The 22,217-nt window shown below is 28.0% G+C and overlaps 8 protein-coding genes and 1 non-coding gene across 9 annotated transcripts, besides 5 other annotated features; 3 read left to right on the top strand and 6 right to left on the bottom strand.

The window, feature by feature from the left end:
- Positions 1 to 228: part of a mobile genetic element that runs on past the window's edge.
- A 57-nt stretch (positions 229 to 285) lies between these two features.
- TVAGG3_0695680 (uncharacterized protein) lies at positions 286 to 789 on the bottom strand (the record flags this gene model as incomplete). The annotated part of the gene is made up of 1 exon (XM_051243198.1): positions 286 to 789. The coding sequence occupies one exon, from the start codon at positions 787 to 789 to the stop codon at positions 286 to 288; it is 504 nt and encodes a 167-aa protein (XP_051089785.1).
- A 673-nt stretch (positions 790 to 1,462) lies between these two features.
- Positions 1,463 to 1,500: a mobile genetic element.
- Positions 1,501 to 1,784: 284 nt separating this feature from the next.
- Positions 1,785 to 2,625, bottom strand: TVAGG3_0695660 (RNA polymerase II transcription regulator recruiting protein; the record flags this gene model as incomplete). The annotated part of the gene is made up of 1 exon (XM_001329356.2): positions 2,149 to 2,625. One exon carries the CDS (start codon positions 2,623 to 2,625, stop codon positions 2,149 to 2,151), a length of 477 nt encoding a protein of 158 aa, XP_001329391.1.
- Positions 2,626 to 3,088: 463 nt separating this feature from the next.
- Positions 3,089 to 4,179: a mobile genetic element.
- Positions 4,180 to 4,591: 412 nt separating this feature from the next.
- Positions 4,592 to 5,636: a mobile genetic element.
- Positions 5,637 to 5,785: 149 nt separating this feature from the next.
- TVAGG3_0695630 (glycoprotein 38 family) lies at positions 5,786 to 7,222 on the top strand (the record flags this gene model as incomplete). The annotated part of the gene is made up of 1 exon (XM_001329355.1): positions 5,822 to 6,931. The coding sequence occupies one exon, from the start codon at positions 5,822 to 5,824 to the stop codon at positions 6,929 to 6,931; it is 1,110 nt and encodes a 369-aa protein (XP_001329390.1).
- Positions 7,223 to 7,544: 322 nt separating this feature from the next.
- On the top strand, positions 7,545 to 8,235 carry TVAGG3_0695620 (NAD(P)H nitroreductase YDGI-related family; the record flags this gene model as incomplete). The annotated part of the gene is made up of 1 exon (XM_001329354.2): positions 7,551 to 8,111. One exon carries the CDS (start codon positions 7,551 to 7,553, stop codon positions 8,109 to 8,111), a length of 561 nt encoding a protein of 186 aa, XP_001329389.1.
- A 236-nt stretch (positions 8,236 to 8,471) lies between these two features.
- On the bottom strand, positions 8,472 to 8,927 carry TVAGG3_0695610 (ubiquitin-like family; the record flags this gene model as incomplete). Its single annotated transcript, XM_001329353.1, has 1 exon — positions 8,472 to 8,927. One exon carries the CDS (start codon positions 8,925 to 8,927, stop codon positions 8,472 to 8,474), a length of 456 nt encoding a protein of 151 aa, XP_001329388.1.
- A 509-nt stretch (positions 8,928 to 9,436) lies between these two features.
- TVAGG3_0695600 lies at positions 9,437 to 9,509 on the top strand. The gene has a single exon. It is a non-coding gene; the product is annotated as a tRNA-Met (tRNA).
- Positions 9,510 to 12,285: 2,776 nt separating this feature from the next.
- On the bottom strand, positions 12,286 to 14,231 carry TVAGG3_0695590 (uncharacterized protein; the record flags this gene model as incomplete). The annotated part of the gene is made up of 1 exon (XM_001329352.1): positions 12,294 to 14,213. One exon carries the CDS (start codon positions 14,211 to 14,213, stop codon positions 12,294 to 12,296), a length of 1,920 nt encoding a protein of 639 aa, XP_001329387.1.
- Positions 14,232 to 14,832: 601 nt separating this feature from the next.
- TVAGG3_0695580 (guanylate cyclase protein) lies at positions 14,833 to 18,015 on the bottom strand (the record flags this gene model as incomplete). The annotated part of the gene is made up of 1 exon (XM_001329351.1): positions 14,833 to 18,015. The coding sequence occupies one exon, from the start codon at positions 18,013 to 18,015 to the stop codon at positions 14,833 to 14,835; it is 3,183 nt and encodes a 1,060-aa protein (XP_001329386.1).
- Positions 18,016 to 18,094: 79 nt separating this feature from the next.
- TVAGG3_0695570 (guanylate cyclase protein) lies at positions 18,095 to 19,021 on the bottom strand (the record flags this gene model as incomplete). The annotated part of the gene is made up of 1 exon (XM_001329350.1): positions 18,095 to 19,021. The coding sequence occupies one exon, from the start codon at positions 19,019 to 19,021 to the stop codon at positions 18,095 to 18,097; it is 927 nt and encodes a 308-aa protein (XP_001329385.1).
- A 2,401-nt stretch (positions 19,022 to 21,422) lies between these two features.
- Positions 21,423 to 21,470: a mobile genetic element.
- The last annotated feature ends 747 nt before the right edge of the window (positions 21,471 to 22,217 follow it).

Genomic DNA, 22,217 nt, shown 5'->3' with positions numbered 1-22,217 from the left:
TGGGAGAAACTTTGGCCGAATGTTAAATTATTCGACCAAAGTTTCTCCCATTTTTTGAAGGGATTGGAGGCTATGAGATACTGATGCAATGTCAGTACCTCATGGCCTCCAATTCCATCCTGAAACTGATCAAAGTGGACCTTACATGCATTTGAAATTTGCCATGTAAAGTCCACTTTTTGAGAGAGAGGATTTGACTGCGTCAAATCCTCTTTTTCGTTTACGAGATGGCAAAAAATGGAAAAGAAACATTACCATGAAGGTAATGAATATCGCAGTGCCATATCAAATTCTTTGATATGGCACGATATTTGGTAGTGGTTTTTTTGAAGATAAACCTGATTCCATCATAAATTTTTCCACTTGATGATGCTTTATTTTTTGTAAATTGTCAAAAATTTGATCTTTTGTCAAATCTTCTATATTTTCAAATTCTTTTGCAATTTCTTCTTTTTCTTTCTCACAATCGGGATTTTGAGCAATATTTTGAAACCTTTTAATCAATAAATAAGTTTTTGAAATTCCTCCTTTATATTGTGAAACACAAGAATTAATTAATTGTTTTTGCTCAAATGTTGGTGGATTTGGTTTTCTGCCGCGACTAACTTTTGGTAATTCGATTTCTTGAAGTTGAAATGCTCTTCTTATTGTATTTTCGGCAACATTCAATTTAATTTTACCATTTTCCAATTCAACTTCCTTTCCCACACTTTTGTAAGATTCACCTTCTTCTATTCTTCTTTTAGCTTCAAATAGCCATTCTCTGCTTATAGATTTGGCAGTAGTCATAAAAGTGGTCCTTCTTTTGTGATAAGATTCAAATTTGAATGTGGATGATAAATAAAAATCAAAAATAATTGTTATAATTTAAATGAAGAAGGAATTTAAAACGATTTTATTTATGATCAAATTTTATATATTTTTTTGGATCAAATCCATTTTAATAGAATTTATATACTATTCATCTATTAGTAAACACTACCGTATATTATTTTTTAAGCTATCTTATTTTTTGAAATTTTATTCAAATCTTTGGTCGCAAGAAGAATTGCATGATAAATAAAAACATTTAATCAAAGTCAATTTTATTTTTCATATTCAAATGGACTGAGTGTTAAAATTTAACATTTTTGCTAATTGTCGTCAAAAATTAGGCGTAAAGCAAAAATTGATATTTCATATGGTTTTATGATAGATAAGCATTATATTCCCACTCATTATATTCGTAAATTTTGAGGTTTATCCTTCGCTTTTAAGATCATTGAATTTGATTTTTATATAAAATAGTTATATATTAGAAAATAATATGAGTTTATGTGATATTATTTTTCAGAAGATTTTGTGTTCTTCTTCAAAATTTTATTTTTTATTAAAAAGAATCTTTACAAAATATACATTTACTTTAATTAATATTTAAAAACGTGCTCTATCAAAAGTTCCAAAAATTCAATATTTTAGCTTTTCTGAGGTGTCACTTTTGATGAATTTCTGTTTACAACACATATAGTTGCATGTTATATATTAATTTTATCATGTTTTTTTGAAATCAGGAATTTTGATGAAGTTGAAATTGAATGAAAGCAAATAAATATATATCTTATTCTTCTAGAAGAAGTTACCACCCAAGTTATCTAATTATTTGTTAATTCCCTTTGTAAACTAACCTCTTCAAAAAAAGTGAACTTCCACTTTCTTACGGTTTTAATCAAAATATTGAACACCTCCTCTCGAACAATTATAATTTTGAGAAGGTTATCTGTTGATTTTTTGCCCCGACCCATTATCCAAAACATGTTGATTTGTCTTATGGTATTTTTAGATAAAGAATAAAGTTTGATGAATAAAATATCTTGTATGTTTGATATTTGCTCTTACTGAGTGATTTTTCATATTTATCAATGTATGTTTGCAAAATATTTCTAGAAAGTATGTTGATTGGCCGAAAAAAATCATAAAAAAAAATATACCTAAAAATCTTGAATTAATTGGCTCGAAACGCTGTATAATATTATACATATAATAATGGTCATGTTCATAGCATATAAGCTAAATAAATTCTAAATCCTAAATTCGAAATGTTTATAAAACAAAATAGAAAAATAAAACATATTGAATTTAATAAAGTAACAATCAGTTCTTTTTTAATAATTAAAAATCAAACTCGAAATCTTCCAATAATGGATCACTTGTATTAAACAATTCATCAAGCTGGAGTAAAGCATCTTGGGTTTCTAATTTTTCTTCATTTTCTATTTTAATCATATTAGATTTAACTTTTAAAAGCATTTCCAAGGTTTTCCCGTGTCTTTGTAATAATTTGTATCTCGACTTAAGGCTAACATCAGATCTACCTGGAATTAATTTTGACATTTCAATCCATTTTGGACCAATTACTTGATAATTGTTCAGAATTGCAATATCTTCATCAATGCTAAAAGGCTCACTTTTAACATTTGGAGATAAGTATTTTTCCCATCGATCTTTGCATTGTCTTGCATTCTTATTATGCATTTTTTCTGCAATCTCCTTCCAGTTATTTTCAAGTATCTTTACCCATTTCTTTAAGCGGCGGTCATCGGCATAAGAAAACTTGTTCTTTGATAGGCTCTCACTTGAAGCAAACATTCAAAAAAAATAATGAAAAATTTTTAGTGAGATAAGTTTTCAATTTTCAATTGTTTACGAATCGATTACCATTGAAAATATCAAGCAAAAAAATTTAGAAAATATTAATATATTAATATTAATCAGTATTCTAGAAATATTGAATGCCTCAGAATTTTGAATGTTTTTTATAAATTATGATGTTTACAAATATATGTTTTGAGAACATTTTATCAATTGAATGATGGGGATCAATTTTTGTTTAATCTCTGGCATAATGAATAAATAAGTATAAGTTAAAAGGGCAATACTGTGGTCGAATTTTAAGAAAAAAGTGTCAGTTAATTTTATTTTTAACTGAAAGATATTCTCCACCTATTGTATTAATAATTATTATTTATGTTAGTGGTTAATTAGTTTTCAATCAAAATTCGATGATTTTTCAGAAATGAAATTTAGATATATTTTAAAATCTTTAAGGGGACACTATAAGGCCAAATAAGGCCTATCGTCGTCCCAAAAATATTGCTCAAGATGGTGTTTTTACTAAGGCCCAAAACTTAAAAAAACACAAAAAAATTGACTTTACTCTTTTGAGATCCTTATCAGATGTGCAACAATTTGATGCAGTATCGCAATTCGAATCCGATTTTTTAATGTAGATGTACTCTAACATTCTTGAAAAAATGCAAAATGATATTAATCAAGCTTTTCATTTCTGTATCATACACGAAACAAAATCATTCATTATACTAAAATTTATCAAAGTTTGAATAATGAAAAAAATTATATCTAAATTTTTACATTGAGTTGGCTATTGATATGGTCAATATTAAATCGTTTAAAAATGGGCATTGGCCAGAATAATACCCACTAAAATACACATTTTTTAAAATTTTAAACAATTTGTTTTGGTATATCTTTATGATAATGAATAAAATGCTTATCTTTCATAAGTCAATACATAATTTATGCTGAAACACAAAAAATAACACGAAAATTTTTGGCCAACATTTCAAAACGAAGGATAATGCTTTGAATATATAAACAATAATACTTTGTCTAGAGAATTAAATTTGTGCTATCCAATTGTCAATTCTTTGAATTTTTTATAAAATGCACGATATTCCGGCATTAGCCTCAATAAATATAAACTACATGCATCACAATATTAGGATGTAATGGCATTAAAGCGAATTTCCTAATTTCTTCTCAATTAAATTCCTAGAAAAACTTAGGAATTAATGATTGGAAATAGGTCAAAAAAATTCCTAATATAAAATTTATACTTAAATTAAAATCAAAATTCGAAAATATCTATTTTTCAAAACACGCATCCAGAAGCGAAAAAATTCGAAAAAATCATGTTCTTATAAAACTCGCTGATTTTACAATTTTTATGTGATTTGAAGTGATAGAATGTATTATCATCTTACTAAAACATATACTTTATTGTTACATTCACAAAATATTAATCAGAACACTAGGAAAAGTGGATTTTCGAAAAAAGACGATAACGATTATTTGCAAATTGCCTCTCAATTTTGAGAGACTTTCAATTTTTACAGTGGACCCTTAAAAAATCATTGATGTCGATATTTAAGTTGAATACTAGCAGACTATCAACTTTTTACTAATATTCATAAGGAAAAAATGTTATTCAGAAAATATTTGTAAACACCCATCAAATTTATAATTATTATTATCAACTAATTCAGCTGGTATATCAAAATTATCTTTGATGGAGGAAATATTAAAAAAATTATTTCATAAAAAATATCTAACTTCATAAATAATGAAGATATCAGGATAATTGGGAACTTAAATAAAGTACTGCCCTTATATGAATATTATAATTTAGAGACATTTTATACAATATAATATTAATTTCAATAAATTAATGATAAATGATTCTAATTGTGAACCTCTGCATTTTGTGTTTGATTTCCGAAAATGAAATAAGTCGATAAATAAATATTTCCTTTAAGGGTGCACACGAGAGGATCATGTAAACTTCAGAATTTAGAACCTTATTTTTAGGCATTATCTTGGCTACCTATTTAGGCTCGAAAAGCAAAAAATATCAAAAAATACAACTTGACTCCATTATGACCCTTTCATGGAGGTAGTTTTTATCCGCTAGTATTTTCCCTTTGAATCTCTTTACAATTCGAAATCAAATTCAAAACTCAGTAGAAGAAAGGAAGAATCGACTTACTCCGGTTGTAATACGAATAAATACATATATTTAATTATTTTTATTTACATAATAATTGTTTGAAGCTCATATTCCAACAAATTTTTAAATAAAAACATTAAAATGTTGAAAATGTTCATATATTTTAATAGGGTTTTGGCACTTTATTGAGGAATTACTACATACATAGTCGAACTGAACTTGATATTTTGAAATTTAAATTATTTATCAAAATTAAAATTTAACTTGAAATTTATAATTATTTAGTCATATTTTGCATAATTCTAAGTAGATTTTGTAAAAAATCAAGAAAGAAAAATTTTAACGTGCATTATTTTCTTTTTTTATAATAATACATATTATTATATAATTAACATATTCATAATGTTTCACCCTTTCAAAAATATAATCCTCCTCCTCTCAAATAAACGTACATACGGGTGGCCTCTTTTTTCAAAAAATTAAAATTTGAAATTTTGGGCTCAAATATTAGAGATTTTTTCAACCTTCAACGATATATGTTGTCTATATCAGACCTCCTTTCTTTTTGATACTTAACATTGTTCCTAAATCTTAGCCGTTAAGGCTGTTCTGAAAATATTTTTTTTTCGAAAAAATTCGAAAAAATTCTTAAAATTCAAAAATCCCTTAATTCCTGAGGATTTTGGAAAAAAGTTTTTACATGAACATGAACATGTGTATATTATATGAAGTATATTGATAAGGTAAAAATCAAATTTTATTGCATATTCATCGAGAAAATAAACTAACGAATCCCTCAAAATTGAGAGGGTAATCCTCCTCCTCTCAAATAAACGTACATACAGGTGCACCCTTAAAGCATGAATTTGAATCAATAAAGACTTGCTTGTCTGTTTTGTGTATTGTTACTATGTGTAATTGTTTTTTTAGAACTGCATAGCCTTATTCCATTTCAAGACGTTGATCAAGAAAGTTAGATAATAAAAGTGACAAAGATTTATGGTATTTTTGTTTTTTATCTTGCAAGTATCTCAAAGCATGGATTTAACATCGCCATTCAATTATAATGGTTCCATTGCTAATTGTACTATTAATCAATCAATTTTTATCGCATCAGAAATCTATGGATTCACAAATTCGTTCACTGTTGAAAACGACGAATTCATTTGTATTGTCGGTAACATTATGATAAGCAGTAATGGTACGATTGCTGCATCTTCTGTGTTTCCATACTATAAGGATTCAACAACCATTCAAAAATCAACTCAATCAGTCAATAATCCTTTATTTGTCTTACTGAAGCTTTCCTCGGTATATGTTTCTGATAAATCTAAAATGTTGATGCCAATCACTAAATTAACCTGCAAACAAACAAATGATGCGTGCAATATACAGATCATGACAATCCCATTTTCATATGCATTCAATATATCCGATAAAACAATAGCACAAAAAGCATTAATCTCAACGTCACCAGAAGGAAGTGCAAATTTGCAGAATTATCAAAATAGTTCAACTTCTTTTTCAACTGTAGCATTATTTGCACACAGTAAGATGCGTAAATTTGACTATTCCAACGATAAAAATACTGAATTTGTTTATTATGATCAATCAACAGAAAGTGGTGCTATCACAAACCCTTCTGGAACCATCTCAACTAGGAAATCATTATTTGTTAAATCAACTCCCACAAAATCAGAAAATATGGACTCGAAACTAAGAATTTCATATGAAATTTCAACAGAAAGTACACAAGCTTCTGATGATTGGTTATTCCCAACTATTTTAGGTACTCTTTCATATGAAGGAGGATTATTTACACTTCAAAATTACGATCAAAACGAAAAATTTGATAATTCTGTTGGATATACTAATGCTCCTATTGTTATACCAGATTACTGCTTTGAAACTCCAGATAACTCAACAAATACTACAAATCAAGATAAACCAACCGTGAAACCTGACAAATTGGCAGATAAAGATAAAAAGGCTATAATAATAGCTGGTGCTTCTGTTGGTTCAATTGTTTTTGTTGTAATTGTTGCTTCTCTTGCATTTTTGATTATAAATAAGATCAAAAAGTCCAAGAATGATGATACTGATATGCCTGACGAACATTTAAACGCAACTGATGATGAGGTTCTTTAAAATTATTAATTATGTTTTTAATATAATTTTAATAAATATTTCGTTTGTTCATTGTCTTATTTTTTACTCATTGTTAACAGTATTCATTGTTTTATTAGTAAAAGCTCATTTTGATAAATCAATATCAATATAATATCAAAAATATATGGATAATGCTATTATTGATCAAGATAACGCTATTGTAGATCAAAACAATGCCATTACAGTTATGTTATTTGGTGTATATTGAATAGAAATATAAAATATCATATATCATTTGTATGTTATTGATTTATTACATATCAAAGTATATTGTGTTTGACCAAAACTGCTTGAATATTGATTGGTAAAAAGAATTTTGATATTTTTAGAGACTAAAGAAACTTGAAAATTGACAATAAACCGTTTTCTTAGAAGAATTTTTGCTTATAGTTATGAAATTTTAAATGAGCAGATAGTAAAATGCATAGTTAATAATAAATTAACGATTAAGAAATTTCGTTTTCATCCGTTTTAAATAGAACACGATCTGACAATGTAGTAATAGCAGAATATTATAGAAAAATGCCTAAAAAACAATTGGCCGAACAATTGTCAGATATCTCAATTTTTTCTGATAACATCACTTCATTTATAAACAATGGATGTTCTTTTAAAGAGACGCTCTGTTAGAATGTTTGATCCAAATTTCAATATCCCACGTGAGGACCTCGAAAAAATCATGACAGCCGCACAAAATTATCCATGTTCTTATGGAAGACAAGAAGTTGATTTTGTTGTTTGCACAAACAAAGAACTTTTGCAGAACCTTTCAGATCAGCTTCATCATAACATTCCAGAATTCGAACATTATTTAGATAATAGAATCGCAGAGTTGCATGTTAAGCAAACAATATGGTGCGATGCAACATGTGTTGTTTTCTTGGTTTCCAATAAAACAAAGAACTTCCATGCTGATTCTAAAGAAATGAATATGGGAGAAGCCGGAATGAGCGTTATTGCAGCTGCTGAAGCACTTGGCTATAATACTCTTCCTGTTTTAATGCCAGCTAATCCAGCCGCTTCAGAATTCACTGCAAAAGCACTTAACATTCCAAAGGAAGACCTTGGTCTTTCAATTGCTCTTGGAAAGGCACTTCCAGAATGGAAGGATCACCTTCAAGAAAAGGAGATTAAGTCTAACGTTAAATACATTGAATAAATGATACTATTTCCAAAATTTTGGCGTTAATATTATTTCAATAACTGTATATATCTTCATATTATGTGATACCAGCGTAAATTCAAGGGCATAAAGGTAATCTTTTAAAATCAGATTGAATAAAATCATAAAATAATTTTCTTATTGTATCACAGCGAATATACTGACAAAATTTAACAATATGTTGCAATTATCGAATATAAACATATTTCTGATTTCGCATCACATTGCTTACTTATGAGATTTAAATAATCGCACATTTGTTATATTTTTCTATGATGATTAAGATATATTCTTAAAAATCGAATCCTTATTGCAGGATTTCTTATCTTCATATTTAATAAAACAAACACATGATAGTTATTTATTCCAAAAAGCAGGAAGTGAAATGTTTGAAGGAGTCTTCAATCTTTCAGGGACTTTTAGTGTCACTTGTTTATGAAGCGAAATTGGTGCTAGTTTAGTCTCGTAAATGCGAATCCATTCAGCTGAAACCTTCTTATATAAATTTTGATTGCCATATAACTTATTTATTGCCATATCTTGCATTCTTAATTTTTCAAAATGCAATTCTTGTTGTTTGAGTGGAGTTGTATATCCAATAAGCGAGCAAATTATATCCCCATCAGATATTCTATAATGTTTAAATGTAAAATTATCTGCAAGCATTTGACCTTTGAAAATAAATACATGTTCTTCTGATTCGTTATCTTTTAGAGTGGAGATGCAATGATTTGGGTCAACGGTACACATCTTTGATCCGTATTTATTTGATATTACCTTAATAAGAAGACGTGTACTTCGAGAATTCGTCATTGTAAAATTTGAATTCAAAATTCTATTTATCGGAAAAAATTGGAGAACAAAGAAAATTATTCATGTACTAAGAATAGATTATTATTTAATATAAATTGAAATTGAATGGATTGTAAACGTTATCATAAATCAGAAGAAGTTATTTTGAATAGTCTTTCAAATTTTTGGAGATTTTAATTTTAAAATTATACTGTATAATTGTAATACAGATCGGAAATAATATGTATCGGAACAGTTTTGAATGTGTTTTCAATTTTGTTATTGAATAGCTAAATATAGATATTTAAGGAAAACGATATTTGAAGATAGTAAAAATATTTAAAAATTGCAAACGTGCTTTGGCGTTATTTTAAAAATTAGTCAATTAAAGATCAGTGTAGGATCTCAATAATGTTAATGTGGTCTGTAATAATTTTTCAATTTTTCAATGTATCGGAGTATTGAGGTTATTTTTCAGCTAAATATCTTCATTTTTGTACAAAAAATTATATAAAATTGAAAGGATGTAAGCTTTCATAGCTCAGTAGGTAGAGCGTAGGTCTCATAATCCTAAGGTCGTGAGTCCGAGTCTCACTGAAAGCATACTTTTTTTTAATTTTTTTTTCTTGCTGAGTTAGATGATTTCAATCATTTGTCTATGCACCTTGTTTCCTCAAGATGATAACCTGTAACTAACACTTTTCATTTGAAAAAAATAAATGAACTTATTGATGCGCATATGAAAGAGACTCTTTGGTGATTTTTTGCAAATATTATTGGCATCCCTAGATGGCAATTTAGAAATTTCCATTTGCATATGTATTATTGCAATATTATAGACTTGTTTCAATGTTTGATCTCACCAATAAGGTGTTATATGTTGATCAAAAATTGAAGATTATTAATAAGCTTTGATATGGAAGAAAAATTATATATTGGATTTGGGACTTGAATAGTATACATTTACAGCTTTAATTAAAAGGTAATATTATAAATACATTTTGGAAAATATAAGAATTTCTAAATGAAAATTCAATGTCTATTCAGAAGTTGATGTAAATCTGAAGGGTCAATTGTTGGATTTTCATTCTTTATCTCTTCCTTATATTTTGTGAGTTTGGAATTTCTTTTGTAGGGAACAAAGTCTCTAATATAAGGGTAGATATCATTCCAATTTTCAGCATACCAACATAGCATTGCTGATCTATTTCTATTGGCAAGTCTATCAATCCTGATGTTGATTTTCTTTGACATGTGTCTTGCCAAAGTCAATAAACATTCTACCGTAACTCTACCTCCATATTTATTTTCTAATATCTCTGTTACTAGATCTATTTTTACCCCATTATTTTCTAATCTTAATTGGATTTCATCATGATCTCTCATATTCTGGTCAGATACTAAAGTAAATTTCCGAATCTTCCTGGTTGAAACAAGAGTTTGTACCATATCGAAGTTATTCATTTGATTCTAGTGAAAAATAAAAGGCTTTTTAGAAATTTTTAAAAAAAACCGAAGAATATGAATTTTTTTATTTGGAAGTTACATGTATACATGAACGTAAGAATTATTATTGATATCATAAAATTTCAAAAACGAAAAATGAATAGTTCTTTGAAAAATTGAAAAGATTTAGATAATTGCTTTTTTCTTAGTGAATTAATATGGACAAATTGTAAATGCATGAAACATATTTTTATCAAACGTTTGTAACGATAATTTTAAGTTCAATCGATTTAAATTGAATAGTTCTGAATTCGTATTTTTGAAAGGACATGTTATGATTGCCATGAAGAAAATCTGACTGTTTATGTAGAATATTAAATCATTTGATAATCAATCACTTTGTGTTGAAATGTCCAAAGATGAAAAATTAGAACATATATAGATTATTATTCCATATTCAAATTAAATGATCGAATTTACCCAATAAAATAGATCAATTTGACACTCAAAAGCTGAAAAGTGATTTTTGTTAACTTCCTGATCTTTCAATTGTATTTAATATAAAAATAATTAAGCTTCTATTCTAATAAATGGTTATTTCCCGTGTAATTTCTTTTTCAAAATTGAGAGCTGATATTTTTTATTTTTTCTGAGAAAATTTTTCATCTTCACAAAAATCAACTTGCCAAAATATTTTGATAAATTGATATAATTTATAACTTTATGATATGTATTAAAATAACTTTCTCAAATTAAATTTTGGTTATTTTTAGTTTATTTTGTCTAAATTAATTTATATTGATTAAACTTAATAAATAATCTATTCTAAATCAATTTTTTTTATTTTTTGTAACAGTTTATATTAATCATTGTATTATTATACTATGGATAATATTTTAACGAATTTATCTTGATTTTTTTGCAATTTCTGTCATCTCACAAAAATGCATGGTCTTATTCGGTTGTTCACAAATTTTTCTGAACCTGATTTCTTTCACAATTATTTAAATATTGCATGAACATTACCTGAAAAATATTTACATATTTACTTTTCTTGAAGAACATGTAATACAAATGCATTATCTATTAATTATTATACATTATTTCAAGAAATTCGACGAAATTAATTATCATAAAAAAATAAATCTTCTTAATTTATACTCGGCATTGTTAAATTACATATGCAATAGTGTTTCCATCCAAATATATAATTATTTTCAATTTTGACTTTTAAATTATTTACAATGAAAATTCATTTTAACAAATTACTAAAATCATTCATACTGTATTCTGATATTATTTTTATTCAGAATTTTAATGATTTTATTTTGATTTGTAAAATTTTATTAAATAAGTTCATACTTTATGAAACTTTTGATATGATTATATGTTATATATAACGAACTATTTTATCATATGATTTTGTTGCCAAAACTGTTATTTTTTATTTGATTTTTTATTTTTACAAAAATAGTAATGGTCTATTACGCTACGCATCCTATAAGATGCATCGATAACGAATTGAAGAAAATAAAATTCTTTAATACAATCTTCATTTGCATTTTATTTTTGACTCATAGCTTGGCATTTGAAATACATTATTACAAATCTAAATAGACGCATTGTACATATGAATATCCACACCTGTGTAAATTTAATGTGTTTTTTAGTTTTTATTTACAATTCAATCTAAATAAAATGAAGGTAAAAGCTATCATATTACATGTTTTTTCAATGATTGAATTGAGATCATACTGGAATTTTAATATATTATTATTCCGTGTAAACTATTGAAAATATATCAATTTTTAATAGGAAACGGAAAAGAATTTGATTATTATTAAAAGCCTATATAAAAAATCAGAAACATTTAGGGAAAAAAGTAAAATGTCGTAACTTCTTATATGAAAAATAGTTTTTACATATATTCTCTCAATTTTTCTAAAAAGATTTATTTATTTTGCCAGTAAATACTGCATTATATAGTGAGAAAAAGAAGGAGTTTCTTTTCCATACAAGATTACAAAAACATGTTTGCTCGATACGAAAAAATCCAAAATTATTTTCAATAATATTAGATTTCAAATTATCGGAGTCAATTGTATATAAATTAATAGTATTATTTCCATTTCTATTTCCAGTGTGTGATATGTCTATTTGGAATACGTAATAACCCCATGTATTAGCTGTAATATCATTCAATTTTGCAACCAAAGAATATTGTTCTTCATTAATTGAAGAATAAACTTCGCCATATCTGGAATTCATATCAAACATTATATCTGTGTGAACTTGCAACGTCATATTTCTCCTAATATATAATGGGCTGTTGCCATGATATTTGATTTGTGGATTATTTGGCAAAACTTTATAAGAAAAGTTATAGTAATTTGAAGTATCATGAGAAGAATCTTCAGCAAAAATGGAGATTTTATGTGAAGAATCATATTCATAGTCATCAGGAATTGAGAATGATTTAATCATTTCAATTGTCTTTCCATGGCATTTAACATTATCATAAAAGTAAATATACTGATTGTCATCAAGCATGATGAAATTCACTTCATCCTTGCAAAAAACAGAAGCAGTAAAGTAGTAGGTTTCATTTCTTGTATATGTTTCAGAGAACTGTGATAAAATCTGAATCTCAGGCATTAATTTAGGTATTTTATACCTGAAATCCAAAACATTTGATTTAAAGTTGAACTCGTCGAAAGCGTAAATAGAAATGTTATGATCTGAATTATCATCTTTTCCATTCAGAAGCAAGTTATATTCAACAGTTTGTTTATTGCCATTGCATGCGATTGAATAACTAACTATAATTTCACCATCATCAAGAATGGATAAATTCACAAATGAATCATCATCGATTTCTACTTTAATCGGGATAAATGATTTGTATTGATATTCCTTTTCAATATTTTGTTTCAGTTTAATATTTGGAATTTTATTTACCACGATAGGAATTGATGTGGTCCTCTCCCCATTTGAATCAAGTGTTGTATATGAAATAATGTAGTTTCCTGGGGAGGAAGGAAGTGTAAATTTATCTATGTAGCTAAATGTATTCCCATCGTCTGTTTGATTTGAAACAATTTCCAATTTATCTGTCACCGAATTGAATGAACTATCAAAAACTTGTCTGAATATAGAAAATGTTTCACCTTTTTTTAATGATTCAATTGATAGAGAAAGATTTATTTTGTTTGAATTATCATAACATGGTTCAATTGGTGTTTGTATGATAACTTTTCTTTTGAGATATTTACCTTTACCAATACTATATGAATAATTTTGTATTTCATTTGGTTTAATTTCTCGATCTTTCCATGAAAAATAAATTCTTGCAGCAGCATTAATATTGGTCCAATCTGTACAATTATTCCATGCTCCATAATCAGGGCAAAGATAATATGAGTAAGTATCAACATCTGTAATCATAGGGGAGTTCTTAAGTATAAATCTAACATTATGATTATCATCACCTTGAAATTCAACTCCTTTATATCCATCAATATTAATTTGATTACAATAATAATCTCCACTAAATCCTTCATTTAAATCGACTATTTCTATTTTTGCCTCAACTCTCATACTGATTTTATGTGATTTAGTTCCATTGTTTTTAACCGTGTGAATAATGTTAATATAATCTGCATCACCAAATAATTTGTAAGATACTGAAGCTGTAATATCTCCAACAGTCAAATCTTTTGTTTTAGACATTATCATTTCATATCCATTATCTACTTTAAGATAGAATTGAATTCCTTGTTTAACAATTCTATAATTTTTATAAGAGACATCATAAGAATATGAACCATAGTCAGGATTCCGAAAAGTCCAATTATATGTCATTTGTTAGTTGAAAAAAATTGATAGCTGGGATATAAATTTTAATCGAAATCGAATGAATTTGGGATATAATTGATTTGAACCAATTTGTTATGCTTGTGAGTTTTGGGGTGTATAAATTTATTATTATTCAATAAGTTATTCTTAAATCGATTAATTTAAAAAAAAATATTAATGCAGAGGAAATCATTAGAATTCAATTTTCATATAAGAAATTACTTATTTTTTCTGGCTTGTAAGGTTGGAAATCATAATTTAATTGAATAATTTATAAGAAATAATAAAAATAGTTGACCAAAAAGCCAAATGTTAGTCATCTTAAACAAAAAACAATTAGAAATTTCTTTGGTAATCATATGAAGCCCTAAATTATGGTAAATTTAGGTCTAATAAAGAGAAAGATTTTCAAAAAAAATTAAAGTGTCACTTTTTGCATTTCTTTCCGAAATCTTAATCAAATTCTTTAATCACTGGTCAATTCACAATTCCATATGTATACAACGATATTTTCCTTGGTTAAATTGCCTTTTATGCCAATAAGTTACCTTGAAATTTACATATTGATTTTCTTAAATATATAAAAATAGTTTATAATATACAATACAATGCATGATAATGTATTTTATGGATCGACTAGATATGTAAACATCTTTCCTCCTTTGACATCTATTTCACCTCTTTCTTTGATGTCAAAAGTTTGGCCATAGATGAGTTCATAAACAGGTCTAGAGATATGTACTTTCATTGGAACACCGTGATGTTCCATTTCGTGTGCGATATTGATCGTAGGTCCTAATATTTCGAATGTTGGTTTCTCTGTTCCGATGACACCAGCAACGATCGGACCTCCTGTATTTACACCGACTCTTATTCTCAGTTTTTCGTTCTCGCTCATATTTACTTCTTCAAGTTTCTTGATGACAACGCATCCAAAGTCAACAACTTCTTTTGCATGAACAGCTGGCTGATTTACTTCATCAAAGATACCTCCGGCAGCCATGTAACAATCTCCAATGCATTTGATCTTTGTCATTGTCTTATGTGCATTGCAAATTGCATCGAATTCTTTGAACAAAATGTTAAGCATTCTCATAACATAATGAGCATCATGTGAGCCACACCAAGGAGTGAATTCCACGATATCTAAGAACAAAACAGAAGAAGATTGAACAGAGAAAGAGATGTCTTTCTCGCCAGCTTGAACGCGAGAAACTAAACTAGCAGGAAGAATTGACGCAAGCATTTTATTGCTCTTATCTTTCTCATCTTGTATCAATTTCTCATGCATAACATTTTGTGTTTGATCTTTACCTGTGAAAATCCTTCTTCCATTTACGTTTGTTGATGAGAATTCGATAAAGAATTTTTCATTATTTGCGTTAGTATATACAGCATTCATTGTTCTGGTGTATACTCTATCAAGTTTTCCATCAGATTGGAATCTAGATTCGATGAAGAAATCTTTGATATTTGTATTTTCCATCTCTTCATTTGTGATGCCGAACATATTAGTGAAAGAAGCATTGACTTGAACAACCTTTCCTGTTTCTTCTTGGCAAACAATGAAAATATCATTTAATCTATTGATAACTTCGTTTGCAAATTGGATATATTTGCCACTGAAATCTTCTTCTGCTTCTTCAGAATAATCTCCAGTAAGAAGTCGCATAATATGTTGATTTCGCAATATCTCTGATGGAGGAACTCTTAGCAATTGATCAATTGTAAATTTAATCAATGTGTTTTCTTTGTTGATTGTAAATAAGATGCAAATGAGGAAGATGAATGCACCAAGAACAAATAGTATTGAATTCCTGATTAAGTTTGTTTCTTGTTTTCTGATTGATTTTATCATATAAGGAACTAATTCTCCTCCTGTCTTTGAGAAGAAAGCTTCATGTAATTCTAATGGACCAACTTGGAAAACATCATTAACATGATATCCCCATGGAAGTGGAAATACACCTTGTTTCATTAATTTGACAAATCGTTTGAAATAACAAACTGCAATATATAAAGTATTTGATGCAGAAAAACATCTTGTAGATTCAGGAACTTCAACTGGAGGCTTAATTGGATCGTCGCATTTGATAATTGATGTAGCTCGGTCAAGTGCTTCTGCCATTCCTTCAAATGGAACTTCGCGTTTACCTCTTCCACCAAGACGAATCGAATGGAAGTATGTTAATTTTAAAGGAATATATGATTCCATTTCATTAATAGATTGATTGACATCTAAAATTGTATCTTTGAAGTTAGTATGATATGTTGCAAGGCAAATATCATAAAGTCTTGATGCCAATGCGAATAAGAAAGTGATGGAACCGTAGAAGTAATTGATATGATGGCAATTGTAGAAAACAACATCTGAAGCACTGAAGAAGCATTGAACAGCAAACCAGAAACATAATATTGACAAAGCAATGATCATAACATAACAGAAAAGAACGAAATATGAAGATGATGAGTTAACACCATCTGATATTGAAGAGAATAATTTAATAATTGATTCTTCTTGTCTGTTTGTTTCTGATTCATGACCATTACTTGCTTTTTGACTTGTTGACTGATTGCCTTTGAGATTACTAAATGCTGCAGAAACGTTTGAAATGACTGTCTTTGGAAGTTCTGAAATTGCTGTTATAATTGCATTTTTGTTCTTTTCTAATTTCTTCTTTTGAAATGTAAAGATGAGAACAATGAATATAAAATTCATGCCTGAAAAGAAGGCAAATAATCCCCAGAATATCTTGTTATATTTTTCATGGTTATCTCCGATATATTGGACAATTGAAGTCAATGCTTTACTTGCGGCTTCAGTGATTAATACATTGTTGTTTCGGACTGTTAGAGAATCTGAACTCTTGGCAACATCAACATTAAGTACATCATGATCCAAAAGTCTTCCAACAGTTGAGGCCAATTGGTAAGAAATATCAACAGCAGATGACGGGATATTCCTGACATTTTCTTTAGTAATGAAAAAGTGATAAATAATATTCCTGGCAAACAACAAGTCTCTTACTTTTTCGATGTGCTTGTTTCCTGGTTTAAATGATCTTAATCCTGAAATCATTGAGTTCATCGTTCCAATATTTTTGGCATAAAATTCAATAATTTTTCTTCCAACATATTCTCCACCAAAAGCTTCTGCTGGAAATCCTGGAACCATTGTTAGAGGACCAATAATGTTTTGTGTTGGATTATTTGGATCTTTGAGTTCTTCAAATAAGCAACGAACAGCAAAACATGAAATAACATTAACAATGTTTCTTGTATATGCTACACCTTCCATGTATGTTATTGGATCTGTTAAACTCTGTTTGAAATAACCAAAACTAACGCAAATTCCAATAATTGGTATTAATAGTAAGAATATGAAAGCTATTATTGTAGTTGTATACAAATATTGAATAGCTGGAACCTTATGAACATCAATAAGTTTGACAATAGATTCATAATCTTCATCTTTAATTTCTTCAACTTCAATTTCGTCTAATACCCCTGATTCGTTTTCTCCTGTTTTAATGTTCAATTCAGAATCGCTCAATCTTTCAGGTATCAATGGAAAAGATTCCATTCCCAAATCATGAACTGTATCGTTGTTAATTTTAAGACCTCGTTGTAAAAGAGCTATACTATCTAATGTTTTCCTGTATTGAACAACATCTGATTTGATTTCAAGTAAATATCTTGCATATAGTTTTAAGGCAAATCTATTGTTGGGATAAATCATCTTTAAATATAAGACATCGGATTTGCATTCTTTGACACTTTGATAAGCAGTTTTAATTGGGGAATCCATATCATTTGTACTTCCTTGTAAGATTAGGTCCCAAATGTTTCTTAGTCTGTTCTTTGTTTTTATGAATTGTTTGTTAATTTTATTGATTTTGTTTCTCAGCTGGACAGAAATTAACGGCACTTATGACAATTCCAAGAATTGATCCTCCAAGAATCATTATTTGATGGGAATGTCTTATGAAAGTTCCGCAATTGAATACTGTAGTAATTGAAAAGACGTAAATCAGCATTGAAATGGCTGTTATAACTGTCTGAGGTATTCTATCCATATCTGTAGCTATGGCACAGATTAAAGTGTTGAATAGAGTGACAAGAAACACTTTATTTTGAGCACTTCCTTCTAATGTTTGTAAACTTGTAGCTCTGAAAATGATGGTCGTTGTATAGGTCTTCATCATCATCCAAATGTAGAATACAAACTGTGTAACAGTCACAATTGCGAGGATAAGTTCAATACTATCTGGTTTTGAAGCTGTAGCTATTTCATTTGAAATCATTTGGCCCACAAACTGGGCTGCAAGTGGCAGAATGATAAAAGGACCGATTGCGATATAGAAGCTTAGTATTAATAATGACATTCTTGGAACTTTAGAAGTTGTTTTATACTGGAATACTGTTATTACTAAGTAAAAGCCAAATACAATAAGAATCGCATCAATTGCAGTTAAAATATAAACAAGATTTGCATCTCTGTATTGAACTGGTACTACATGAAATAGAACTGATATTACTGACATTACTTTGAAAGTTAAAGTACCGGGTTTGAACAAATCTGTGTTTGCTGCCATAATAGAACCACCAATAAGCTGGAAGAATCTTATAATGGTGATAATATCATATACAGCTGGTATTCTTGGGGCGTAAATGTCAAAATAGTTGAATAACCTTAACAATGCAGCAATTGCTTTCTTTGTAAAAGGCACATCAATCAATTGCTCTAGCTTGGTGTTTTCAGAATTAGATATATCTTGTAGTGATGATGATGCTGTGATTGCTGTTTCCTGCATTGTTTAAGAAATGAGTTTTTATTTTTAAAAAGAAAAAATTCAATCGACTAATTCAATTCAAATTATATACTTATATTCAATTTCTGTATTTGAATACTCTCACAAACGCATTCAAATTTCAAACTATAATTCAAAAATATTGATGAATATTGATTAGATATGTGCGTTGATCAATTTCTTTTTAAACATTTCAATGCTTTAAATAGTAAAACGTATTTTATTACTTGAAGATATAGTTTTCTTTAATAGTATCTCACACGTATTATATAGGCGATATAAAATTGTACAAAGATATATTTGAATTGAGATTTTGACAATATGTAATTTTCTGAGAGGTTAAATTTATAGAGGTAGGGCAACGATAGAAAATTTTTGGAAAAAAAGTTCGGAGATCTTAAACGTATCATATTCCCTGCATGGTTCGGTATCTTCCGCCATGCGTTGTGCCAAACATATTGACACTTTCCAATAATTAATTTATGGTATGAGTCACAGAGTTAGATTATAAAAAGAAAGTAAATAATTGCAATTAGAAATCATATATGTCGGAAATCAAATGTTGATGAGCAGAAACCTTTTACTCATCATAAAAGAGATAAATCACTAAAGATTTGTATACATTAAAATTTGATATTTGGTGCTCGAAAACTGTCTGATGGGACTCCTCCAAAATGAACCAATCTATCGCTGAGGACCAAATTAGATGATGTGGATGGTGTATTCTCTAATTCTAACTTAGGAAGAATGGGAACAAAACGAATGACGACAACAACATGTCAAACATAGATTAAATATCTATGAATCAATAAAATATACGTGCATTGAAGGTGATAACGATCACTTGAGGCTTATAACTCTTTGACTAAATTATGCAATAATTAAATATAATCATTTTTATATTTTTATACTGATAGTAATTAATATACTATCCTGCTTAATAAATGGTATGATCAAATTTGTTTGAAAATTTAATTATGTATATGAAACTATGTCTTCTATATAAAAATCAAAATTTTCGGACGAACCTAGATTGAACCTTTATGAAAATCTATCATTTTTGTTAATTGAGTTAATATGAATCTTTTACATATGTATATATAGCATTGATAGCTTATATAATCATGGTTTATTCCATATTAACATATTTTTTCAGTTAAATTTGTTAATAATATCATGTAACAAATTAATTCAAGATTAGAATGTCTACAAAATGCTAACAAATAAGAACAAAATACGATTTCTCGACTTAAATTTTAATATGGAGTAGTTTTTCGTTTAAATCTAATTAAAAATGAATAAAAACTTATCTTGTACTATTTTCATTCAAAGATTTTAATAATGTAAATCATGCATTTTCATAATTCAGTACAGTTCTTTTTAGAATTAAAGTTGATGAGGATGATATTTGTGATTTAAAATAATTTGTTAATGTTCACCTTTTATTCATCACCTTGTGGTATGCCCTAAAGCAATAGCATTATCAATTCTGCTGAATTGATCAACTCAAAATTCCAAAAAAAATTCAAAATTTCAAAAATGAAATTAAACAATTTGAATTTTCACAAGAAAAAATCAATTTCAAAAAAAATTTGGAAAATCAAAGTATTTGATAATTAGTCAAATAATCAATTTACATCGTTTTTACTCATAAAAAACAACTAATTTTTGATTTTGATATCATATTTGATAAATACTCATTCCAGAGTTGACGTAATGTATTAATTATTGTTAGAGATATTGCTTTCGCAGCAAAATTCTTATTTCATGAAAGAAAAAAAAATGATTTTATTCCAACAAAAACAAGTAAACAGATGAATGGAAACGTACTATATTTTCATAAATGTAGTAATCAGCGTGTCAGCTTTTGTTTATCATGTTCGAGTCAAAATGTATTAACTTGTAATAAGAAATATTCGAAGATTATATGAAGTATTGAGCATTCTGTGTAGAAATATTTGTAATTCATTACTAACATATATAATAAAGTTGTTTTTTTTTCCTTATTGCAATAATTTTGTCTGATTTTAATAACTTTTCATGTATACGAGTTGTGTGAATATGCATCATAATATGCGTAAATATACTTATTTGCGACAAATAATGTGGTTGCATAATGGAGGTGCTAAATTTTGATTTTTAATATGGGGCTTTGGTATGTATAATCATGTTCTTATCTCAACGTAGGAGTATTGGTGCAATATGATTAAAATTTACGAGGTTGATCTTAAATTGAATAATTCTGGAGTATAAATCACAATGCAGCTAATTCTATGTTAAAGATAGATACAGATTGTAGTAATCAATTAGGGAGTACAAATTCATTCTTTCATTTCTGTCGTATTGAGCAGAAAGGAAGAGATCATAACCCTAGGAAAAAAGCCCAAATTTGTCACTTTTCATAGTACGTTAAACTCAATTCGCTCGGCGAATGCCGAGCACACGTACTCATCATTCAACATAATATTCTCATTCTTTGGTTATTATAGTGCCAGACAACACAAGATTTCAAAGAATTACTTGAGTTTTCAATTAATCTTAATCCGATTTTAGATTTATCGAGAACTCCATCATCACAATCACATACTTCAGTGCGGTAACTACAATTATCCATATACAGAAGGAAGTTCTTTTCGAACAACTCATTTGGAGTCTGTTTTAGAAAGAACTTCTTTCTGTCCGACTTAATTTCATAGTTCCTGATCAACCAAAAGACAGAAACCACACACTATCTACTTAGGAAAGGAGTTCTTTCTAAATCTTCCTTAAATTGAGATTTTACGAGAGATAACCCTTCTATTGCACTTAAAAATGAACATTTTGATATCTTTAGTATCACACATGGTCATATATAGTATTTCATCTACATGAATACATTCATCTTTCGAAGTCTCTCATTAAATGGGAGGCTTCGAAAGATGAATCGTTTTATTCATACAACTTTAAATCTCTAACACATTTAGAGAGTGAGTATATCATTTTATTCTTGTTTTGAGTTTATTCTGATTCAAAATTGCAGTGAAAACAGAAGTTCACACATCATATCTGAATGTGAGCTCATCTATACTTATACGATCTCAATACCTCCACTCTAAGCATAAGAGGTGAAGTTATATAAAAATTATCAGATGCGTTGAAGTCTCAAAAGTATTGCCTGAATGCTTGTTTCATATTTGTCCAAGTAGTTTCAATGAATAAA

Source organism: Trichomonas vaginalis, chromosome III (genome assembly GCF_026262505.1).
Source record: "Trichomonas vaginalis G3 chromosome III, whole genome shotgun sequence".
Taxonomy (NCBI): domain Eukaryota; phylum Parabasalia; order Trichomonadida; family Trichomonadidae; genus Trichomonas; species Trichomonas vaginalis.
The sequence above is the reverse complement of the archived record's forward strand: the minus strand, read 5'-3'. Positions and strand labels throughout refer to the sequence as shown.